This window comes from Pteropus alecto, unplaced genomic scaffold (assembly GCF_000325575.1).
Source record: "Pteropus alecto unplaced genomic scaffold, ASM32557v1 scaffold5, whole genome shotgun sequence".
Classification (NCBI taxonomy): Eukaryota; Metazoa; Chordata; class Mammalia; order Chiroptera; family Pteropodidae; genus Pteropus; species Pteropus alecto.
Window position 1 is genome coordinate 5851403 of NW_006441953.1, and position 10814 is coordinate 5862216.

General features: G+C 39.6%; 1 protein-coding gene and 1 pseudogene across 1 annotated transcript in view; both read right to left on the reverse strand.

Moving 5' to 3' along the window:
- PAPSS1 (3'-phosphoadenosine 5'-phosphosulfate synthase 1) overlaps nt 1–10808 on the reverse strand; it is an 84347-nt gene extending 73539 nt beyond the window's left edge. Inside the window, exons 1-2 of the mRNA XM_006918896.3 lie at nt 10682–10808; nt 2079–2193 (exon numbers count right to left, since the gene is read on the reverse strand). Coding sequence (XP_006918958.1) covers nt 2079–2193; nt 10682–10741 — 175 coding nt within the window. The 5' untranslated portion in view covers nt 10742–10808. The remainder of the gene's footprint in view (nt 1–2078; nt 2194–10681) is intronic.
- LOC112485558 lies at nt 8073–8191 on the reverse strand (annotated as a pseudogene).
- Nucleotides 10809–10814: the final 6 nt, after the last annotated feature.

The window sequence follows — 10814 nt, forward strand, 5'->3', positions numbered from 1 at the left end:
ACAAGAAAATTTATCTAAAATAAAATATGAGAAAAAGCAAACTATGATCCAGGAGAATGCAAGCCACTTAATACCTTGAAAGATCCTGGTTAAGTTACCGAATTGCAAGAAAAAGAAATCTTGACTTCCATTTCCAACATCAAAAAAAAAGATCAATGAAGCCTATAGATTCAACAACTAACAAGTCTGATCCAATGAACACATAGATTACTGCACACATCAGAAAAAACTACATTCTTTTCAAATACACATTTATGAAAACCGAATACACACAGGAGCATAAAGCAAGTACCAAAAATCTGATATAGTATTTATAAGCATCCTCAGTGGTAAAATAAAAGGAATATACCATGTTCAAGAAAAGGAGTACCCAATATCCAATATTCTAAAGATCAATTTTTCCCCAAATTAACCTTTTCATATAATGTGATTCCAAATTAAATCCCAACAGGCTTTGGGGGGAACTGTTAAACTAATTAAAACATTTATACAATAATGCAAAGAGGCGAAAATAAAAGTTTTCTTATTTCGGATGAAGAATAAGGTAACAGGACGTATTCCACTGGATTTCAAGACTCACAGAAAAACAATAAAGACAGTGTGGTAATAATAGAGGAATCGACACATAGGCCAGTGGAACAGATCAGAGAGCCCAGGAACAAATCTACACGTGAGTGGAAACCTGATATATGATAGCTGGCACTGCAGATCAGAGACAAAGGATACCTCATTAATATATGCTCTTGGGACAAATGATTACCCATATGGAAAAAAAGAAAATGGATCCCTCCTTCACAACACACATAAAAGTCAACTGCAGATGGACAAAGGGCCTAAATAAGAAAGGCAAACCTTCTAACAGAAAATATAGGAAAAGAAATAATTCTTCAGGCATCCAGATGAACAAGGAAAGCTCCTAAAAAGAAGGTAAAAAATCAGATTAGTCTCACACTTGTTCACAACATGTAATACCAGGAGACAATGGAGAAATGTCTTAAGAATTCCAGACAAAGAGAGAATGAATCAAATATATATATTTTACCAGGACAAGCTGTCATAATAGACAGACATTCTGGAAAATAAAAACTCAGGGAATTCAGAACTCAACAGAAAACCATCTTACCAAAACTACTTAACAATGAAACACAGACAAAGCTTGACTCAAAGAGCTCATGAGGAGGCATGCCATAATAAAAGAGCTGATAGTAAGGGAAGTTTCAATCAATTTACTTATAGAACTTGAATTCAAACAATTATAGAAATTTAAGATTTGAGAACAGAATGTTGTGTTACAAAACTGGACAATGTAAAAGTAACAATTTAACAACAATCTACTTAAGAATGAGATGCGAAGACTGATGTGCTTGCTGTCTTCTTTCATTTAAAAGGAAACGGACCTGTCTAACATTGAAACCAAAATAGAAATGTTTTTAACATTTTAACAGTCAGCAAATATTGTAAGGATTGGTAGTACCTAGTATTACCAAAGACAATGGAAAATGGACCCTCTTCCCACATTATTGGTGGGAGAGTAAACAGGTTTAAATTTTAAGTAGGCAATTTGGTGAAACGTAACTAAATTTTACATACAATTCCTAGAAGTAAAAGAATCCATCACTTTTAAATCTACCTCCAAAATCTGCATGAATTTACCCTCTCCCCAGCCTGCTACGACTAAGCCCAAAGAGAGACTCTGGGAAAATCAACACAAGAACCAATGAGAGACAAAAGCTGAATGATAAAAATGGATTATCTTTATCACTCACTCCTCCTCTCCATATAATTTACATTATTAGTTTCATGAAGGTAGAATCTAGGTCTTATTTTCATGCAAAAGTCTATAGAATGTAATGCAGTTATCAACTAGAAGGCAGTTTTCATATACATTCTGGTTTTTACAAAGAACAAACACAATTACCAAAAGGAAATACGTTGTTATTAAGCAACTTTGTCAGTTACACGTTATGACACTCCAGATACAAGAACTAAGCTCAAAATTTAAACATGCTTACTCCTATTCCAAGGTTGTCTACAACGCTGCTTTTGAAATATACTGGTTTATCGTTCTCTGACTGTACCTGTCAGCCAAACTGTGCAACCACGAAAGCCACCTCTGGTCCCCACCACCTGACCTCTCTTGTTTCTGCTGACATGATGAGCTTGATAGGTGACATTAGTTGCTCTCTGCATCCCCTGGAAAAGGGAAGAGGGAGAAGAATTCTCATTCCTTGAATCTTTTAAAGGTAAACACATATTCCTTGTAAACAGGTAGTCACTACCCTATGTAACATGCCAAAGCAAGGAAAAAGATCAAAACTAACAATTAGCTTTTTTTTTAGAGTACCTGGCAGTGTTTAGTGCTTTACATTCACAATTAATTTAATCCTTATAGACACCCAAGGACACAGAAATTCTTATGACAGTGATTTTACAGATGAAGATGCGAAACCTGAGAAAAGTTAAATAACTTGTCCAAGCTCCCAAAACTAGTAAGTAGTGGACTGCAGAGCCCAGTCCTCTTTCCCACTCATCCATTTGTCCAGTCATTCATGCAACCAGTATTTACTGAGGCCCTACTAGTGCACCTAGTGAACAAAACAGGGTCCCCTCCCTCACTGAGCTTACATTCCACTGGGGGAGACAAACCAGCAAAAGTTATTATAATAGCAGATTGACTGTAGTACACTGTAGAAAAACAAACCAGGGTAAGATAGGAAAGAGAGACGGGGGATGAGCGCCTCTTTAGATAAGAAAGGCCTCTGAGAGGGTGGCATTAGAGCAGACTCTTAATTGAAGTGTGGAAGGGATGTCTTCGGGTATCATGACCATGCATAATGAAAAAAAGTGGAACACATTGGTTATTATTTATGGTTATTCCACACATAACACAAAAAAGTAGAATGCAATTGTCATTCTCCCAAATTTTCTTCTTCTTAAACAAAAAGGGCAAAAGATTACATAGGCCTCAAAGGATTTGAATAGACATTTCTCCAAAGAAAAAATACAAATGGCAAATAAGTACATTAAAAGATGTTCAACATCATTAGCCGTGGGGAAAATGCAAATTGAAACCACAATGGGACACCACTACACGCACACTAGAATGGCTATAATCACAAAGACAGACAATACAAGTGCTGGTGAGGGTAGGAATCGGAATCCTCATACATGTGCTGGCGGGAATGTAAAATAGTACAGCCACTTTGGAAAACAGCAGTTCCACAAAATGTTAAACACAAAGTCACCATATGATCAAACAACTCCACTCTTAGATACATACTCACAAGAAATGAAAACATGTCCACACAAACCTGTACGCATATGTTCACAGCAGCATTATTCATAAATGACAAAAAGTGGCCATCAATTAATAATCGGATAAATTAAGTATAAACAAAATTGTTTGATATAGTCACACAATGGAATATTATTTAGCAATAGAAAAGAATGATACAAGTATTGATGCGTGCTACAACATGGATGAACTTCAAAAACATACGCTAAGTGAAAGTCAGTCACAAAGACCACATATTTTGTAATTCCATTTACATGAACTGTCCAAAACAGGCAAATAAATCTACAGAGATAGAAAGTAGATTAGTGGTTGCCTCAGGCCGGGAGGTTGGGAGAAGAGGGAAGTGGGCAGTGAGTGCTAACCAGTACAAGGGTCTTTTGGGGGGTGATTAATATGCTCTAAAACTGATTGTGGTGACTCCGAATATACTAAAAATCACTTAATTGTATACATTTAAAGCTGGTGAACTGAATGGCATATAAATTATAACTCAATAAAGCTGTTTTCCTAAAAACAAATGAATTATATAGCCTCCATTTTCTCTTCCTATAGAGCAAAAACGTAATTTAGGTTCTCTGCAACAAGTTATAGCTTTATAAAATAGGTAAGTGTCAGCATTCTTTTGATAGGATATTTGTAGTCGATATTGCTTGTAGCTCTTATTTTTCAAGACAGTTTTATTCATCATTCAAAGAAATATTTACAGAGTGCACACTACATGCTTGACATTCTTCCAGGTGCTGAGGAAACAGAAACGAGTAATACCAAAAAAAACCACTGTCCTCACGGAGCTTATCGAGTCCTCATTCCTAGCGCAGTGGTTCTCACAGGGCAGTTCCCTGCCCAGCAATCTCAGCATCTGCCGGGAACCGTAGATGTGCAAATTCCCAAGTCCTCTCCCAGGCCTACTACGTCAGAAACCGGGCTGGGGCCCAGCAATCTGAGTTTTAAAGCCCTCCAAGTGATTCTGATGCAAGTTCGAGTTGAGAACCAAAGGACTAAAGGGAGAGACGAGGAAAAAGAACACCAAGATAAATCAGTAAATTATATAATTTAAACAGGACTAAGTTTCAAAGAGGGAAAAAGGTAAATAAAGCAAAAACTGTGAAGAGATAGCAGAGGAGTGATGTTTAGACCAGGTAGCCAGCAAAGCCTTCATCAAAAGGAGGACATTTAAGACCTTTGATGACCCCTGGGGGAAGCGTCCTCCAGTGGGACCATCAAGCACAAAGGGGAAAAGTGACTAGGGAATGCAGAATGACTGCGGGCGGCTTGAAGGACACCTGTGAGGTCAACAATCTTAAATTTACAGCAACATCAGTCACCATGACTGTGTTTTCTGCAGCCATACGTTGAGACATGGAACAGTCGGAGACGAATCCACTCGGGGCTGTGGTTTGGCCTAGAGGTCTTCAAAATGGGGAACAAACACCTTTGTAGGTATGTAAGCATAGACTTGGTAAAGGAATGCATTTCCATCCAGCTCTTCGACTTCCAGAGGTAGTCTTTTCTACAGGAGTCTGCAGAGAAGGTGCCAAAGGGTCACAATCTCTTTTCATACCTCCCCCTTCACAATCCTCCCAGTGCACAGGAGAAAGGCATCTCTACCCATGAGAGTCTTACTACACTGCCCTCGAGTAGAAATCCTCCGAGGCCAAAGGCACAGCTGGGCAATTCTTTTAATAGGCACGCCACACAAGCCATCTCCCATCCCACTAATTGTCTCATTTACAGATGTATTTCCAATAAAATTGTGCTTTTACATGTTCAATAATCACTTATGAAAATTATATGGGTCCCCTGATCTATTTCTTTTCAATAAGCCCATGAAGCAAACATTAACTATCCAGCTCTGCATTTCCAATATCTTAAAAACAAAACAAAACAAAACAAAACAAAAACAGGGTTTCAAACACAGACATCTGCATCCCTTGAGAAGCAGAGGCACCTCGTCCCTGAGATTCCCAGCCAGGCTGCCTGGGGAGAAGGAAGCTGCCTCTGAAAACGAGAAATGAGAGTGGCAGCAAGGGGGGTGCTGTACCAGTTCCTTTCCTACACCTGCAGAACTGGTTTGACTTGGTCATTTTGTTCAGGTATTTATTTCCAAGCTACTTTGCATTTGTGCAAGAAGAAACCAGTATCTGATTAATTTTAATTCATTTTAGCCCTATAACATGTCTTCTGATTTTCTTAGTAACTTGAGTAGAATGTATAAAAATTATCTGAAACCTATAAACTGCTAAGGATATGGCTGAGAGAAAATATAGACAAGCAGAGATCATCTGTTTTAATCACTAGAAAAGAATGCTTCCTCGGGGTTTCTTGCTTCCTACATGTAAAAAAATTCTGGCAGCAAATGTGGCAGGCTGGGTATGAGGACGCTTATTGTTTATGTATGTTTAATATTTTTCAAATAAAAAATAAACTTTAAAAAAAGGATTTTGCCACATTCACCCTCCACCCAGTTTTTCAGAGTAAATCAAGGAGCACTTTTTAAAACTACTGCAAATGCAAGGGGAAGGGCCCGAACTTCGTAAGTATCTAAAAAGGCCACCTCCACATGCAATCTTCTTGTTCCCCTCCTCCTTTCTCTTCCTTTTCCACCCACTCTAGACAAATCCTTCCTATAATTCTGCAGGGAAAACATGAGTGTCTCACGAAGGACCAAGGATGAGTTAGTATTTCCTTCCTCCTGACTCGGAATTCCTGTCTGTATTCGGTGGCCTGGTTACATGTCACAGTCCCTGTAACATTCACTGCCCATATCATTTGTTTGTTATTTATGGACTGTTTCATACTTTTTCCACAAGGCCCACCTTCTCATGCCTAGCCAGTGCTCACTAAAAGTTAAATACAACTCAAATGTCCATTAACTGATGAATGAATAAGAAGTGCTATATCCACGTGATGGAATACTATCTGACTATATAAAGGGATGAATTATTGATATGTGCTACAACATGGATTAAGCTTGAAAAATTATGCTAAGTGAAAGAAAACACACAGAAAAGGCCATATACCGGTTCCATCTACAGGAAAATCTAGAAGAAGGAAATCCAGAGACACAAAGTATTGTCAGGGCCTGGAGGTAGGGAAGCTGGAAGTTAAGGAAAGACTGCTAGTGGGTACAGGGTTTCTGTTGGGGGGTGATGAAAATGTTCTAAAATTAGATATTAGTTATAGTTGCACAACTCTGTGAATATACCAAAAAAATCCTGAATTGTACACTTAACACAAAAAAAGATAAAGACAAAGGGAAGAGATGCAACCTAGAGAGAAAACAAGAAAGGAGCCTGAATAATGGCTGTGTTCATTTAAAGTTAGGACATGGACTTCTATAAAATAATGTCTAATTGTTCCACTATATTTACTCAGTTAAAACTTATTTGGTAAAGAACTGTGTCCTTAGGAAAGGGTATTTCACTAAAATGGTTACCACCTAGATGAACACCAAAAAGCAACATTATTCTCTTCATTCGAACTAATTATTTAGTAAAGCACTTTTAAAACAATTCAAGGTTGGAGTTTTGTTGTTGGTTTGCTATGGATAATTGATCCATCTCAGAGCAAAAGATGGTAACTTCCAGGCTGGTAGAAGAGATCAATCGGATTTTATTTTAAATTACTACTTTTGCATTTCAGATTTACATAAATTTCCCCCTTTTTCTTACTCAAAGCCGAGAGTAGAACAGGGTTTCTCAACTTAGGCATTAATGACTTTTTGGCCCAGGGTTTCTCAACTTAGGCATTAAGGATTTTTTGGCCTAGTGCTGTCCCATGCACTAGGATGTTTAGCAGCAGTCCTGGCCTCTACCCACTAGATGCCAGAAGCACCACCCCACCACACGCACACATATGTAACCAAAAAATATCTCCAGATATTGCCAAATGCCCCCTGGGGCCGGGGGGGAGTAGCAAAATTTTACCTGGTTGAGAACCACTGGAATAGAGAACTACTCAACATTCAGTGTAACAGAGCCAGCCTGGGAAAGCTTGTTTCACATATCAAATTTAGAGAAACAATTATGCTAAGGGGAGGCTAACAGTGCTGAGTACCCTGCCAGAAGCCAGGGTTGCAGAATTGCCTGAAACCACAGCAGTAGCCACTATCTCTCAAAATTTCCTTGCCCTGGGATGAAAGTAACAATTGGACCTGCCCCGTCCAATAAAATGTCATACTGAGATGATGAATATGTTCTAGACTACGCTGTCCACTACAGTAGCTACTAGCTACATGAGGCAATATAGCATTGGAAATGTGGCTAGTGAAACTAAGGAACAGAATTTATTATATTTAATCTTATCTAAATTCAAGTTGCCACAGGCGGCTAGTGGATATCAGATTGGACAATGCAGTTCTTGACCTTGCTATTATTCTTATTCTTATTCTTATTATTATTATTATTATTATCAACATTAAGAGTATGTTCTTGGTAAATACCCAGCTTTTCTTCTTTTGGGGGCAATTATTCCAGCAGCATCTCCCTGGCTTCTAGGAAGATCAATGCCTGCCCCTGACTACGGCTAGGCCAATGTTCTGAGAAATGAATATTTTGGTCTCTTGCTTGGCTTTCAATATGCTGTGTTCTGCATTTCTGCATTCTTGTTTTTATTGTTGTTGTTGTTTTTGTTTTGTTTTGTTTGTACCACCACAGTCTTCCCAAAAATACTCTACGAAAGGCATCTAACAGTATAAGAGACAAATTGTTCAGAAAAGGTAGAAGGGAAAATTATCTCATTCATTTACTTGTTTGCCTTTTTTTTTTTTTTTTTTTACCACCTACAGCACCTGGTCTTCCTAGGTGGTCTCCCATCCAAGTACTAACCAGGCCTGACCCTGCTTAGCTTCCGAGATCAGACGGTATCAGACACGGTCAGGGTGGCATGGCTGTAGACTTTGTTTGCTTTTTAATTAACTCTCTCCAGGCAAAATATAATTTCCTTGAAAGCAGAACCCTTTTCTGTTTCTTACCACTGCATCCCCAGCACCTGGAACAAAGACATGTGGCAGACAAATCTATTTAATAGACTTCTATGTAACAGACTTCAAATCTATTATAGGCATACCTCAGAGATAGTGCAGGTTTGGTTCCAGATCACCGCAACAAAGTGAATATTTACTGCAGTAAGGTGAATCGCACAAATTTTTGGTTTCCCAGTGCACATATAAATTATGTTTACACTATACTGTAGTCTAATAAGTAATAGCATTATATCTAAAAATAACAATGTAAATACCTTAATTTAAAAATACTTTATTGATAAAAATGGTAACTTTCACAAAATCCGGCTTTAATCTTTTTGCTGGAGGAGGGTCTTGCCTCACTGTTCATGAAAACACAGTATCTGCAAAGTGCAATAAAATGAGGTATGCCTGTAATTGACTTAAACCTCACTATAACCCTATCTGTTCTCCAGGGCTACCACATCTGGGCTCTACAAATGTCTAATTTCTTCAACAGACAGGTCTTCCTGGACCACCAATTTTATCATTAAAGGTGCATGGGTTCTTCACACTTGTGCCTATCTGTTGATTTATGTATATGTGAGAGGGAAATGTGGTAGGTGTTCCCTACTGTGACAAAGAAAGACTTACGAAGCCCAGAAAATTAAAAATTCTGGTCTCATCAAGAACCTCTCACAGAATCAAGTCTGAACTCTGCAGGCAAACATTACCAGTTGCCTTACCCCACCATATGTAATTTTATCTTCACTCTTCAACAAAACCTCTCCAGAGTAATTAAACTCTTAGTTGGTCCTGGAATAAAAAATAATTCTTATTTTCAACACTTATTCACACATTTCCCCTATGCCTCTGAAATCTGAGCACATTTCCCTCAGTAAACCCTCCCCAGAATACCCAGGCTAAATTAATCTCTCCTCTAGACTGCGAAAAAAATTTGTCTTATACTATTCATTGTGGTCTTAATGATAAACTCATCACTTGACAAATGCCACTTGCCCCAAACAGGCCATGAGCAACCAGAATGCAAGCATCAAGACTCTCATTTTTACATCTTTTCCATGTCTCCATAAAGAATATGCACTTATTTGGCAAATGGAATAGTAAATAAATGAGCAATGGATGGTGTAACTGAAATTACCTTTACATACCCTAATTTAGTCCACCTTGTTACTCTAAACAGGAAATACTCAAGGTAACAGGATCAATATCAATAGTTCCCGGGCAGTGACTTCACTGCACTTTCAAATTCATTATCTTCTTTACTCCTCAAAATAACCCTGTGAAGTATACCCTCTTACACCCTTCTTAAGTCAGCTGAGGTTTAAAGAAGTAAAGTGATTTTCCTCAGGATCACAGTTAGAAATGGCAAAGGTGGAACCAGAGATCAGGCGATTAGTCTTGTGCTCTTTCCAATGTTCTAATTCACCTTTATTTCCTTCCCCTGTCACCTAAGAGTTAACTGAAAGGAAAAAAGAATCAGGTGAGAACCCTTGACAACAGATATGGTAAATTAATGACTGCAAATGAATATTTGCCTGAAATAGCTTCTATTTTTTTTCTTTGACTCACCAAGGGTAATGATTTGAAAGGCTGCATTTAAACCTCATGATTTTGTTGTTGTACCACATAAAATAAAAATGTCCTTTCCAGACTGTCAGTTTGGACATCACCTCCCCAGATCTTACCCCGATGGGAACTTATGATCTCAGCTTCAGGTTATTCCTTATTAAAGAATAATTAAGGAAGGAAGCAACCTAAATGAAGTCGCACCACTTGACCATCAAAGCCAAAGGGCAGTCGATGAAAAACGTTATAAACCATTAGTCTTTCCACACCTTACTGTCTCTGGGAATCAAGTCTTAAAACTCCATGTTATTTGTTAGATATTCCAATTTAACACCGAGCCACAAAGAACCTCAGTTCAGAGCAGTCTCAACTCATGAATGGCCACATTGTTGGGTACTCTCCCTTCACACTGAAACTCAGAAATGGAAAGACTTGGAGACGGACCCAAACCTGAGCTAAATGCAATGGCAGAGCCAAGAAAAACCAGCAACACACCGAAGGCGCCCGCCTCCGCCTCCTTTGCAGAGCTTAACGCCACTCCAGGGATGCGTGCAGCTCCTCCGTGGGGGGTGGGGGGGTGGAGAGGGACAGATTTCAGAGCCGCCAGTTCACTCCAGACCTCATCGGACCTAGGAAGGGAGCCTTCTTCTCATTGACGGTGGATCGGACCGCACGCACGGCCCAGATCCCAGCCGTGCCGCTCCGCCCTGCACCACCACCACAGCTGGGTGGCGCCGCGTCTTCGGGTACCCATCCCTGGCGCTCCAAAGAGGATGCAGTGGAGCAGGGAGGAAGGCAGCGGCTCCGGAACCAGCTGCTGCCGGAGGCTCCTAGCCTCCTCTGCCCCCACTCACCCAGTTCTGCGCCTTATTGCTCAGCTTGACTTTCTTGCACAGGCTCCCGGGGACCTCCATTGCTGCAGAGCGCGGGCGGTTACCCGGGTTCTCAGCGCCCGGAGGGCAGGAGGTGGGGCGGGGCCGGCGGGGG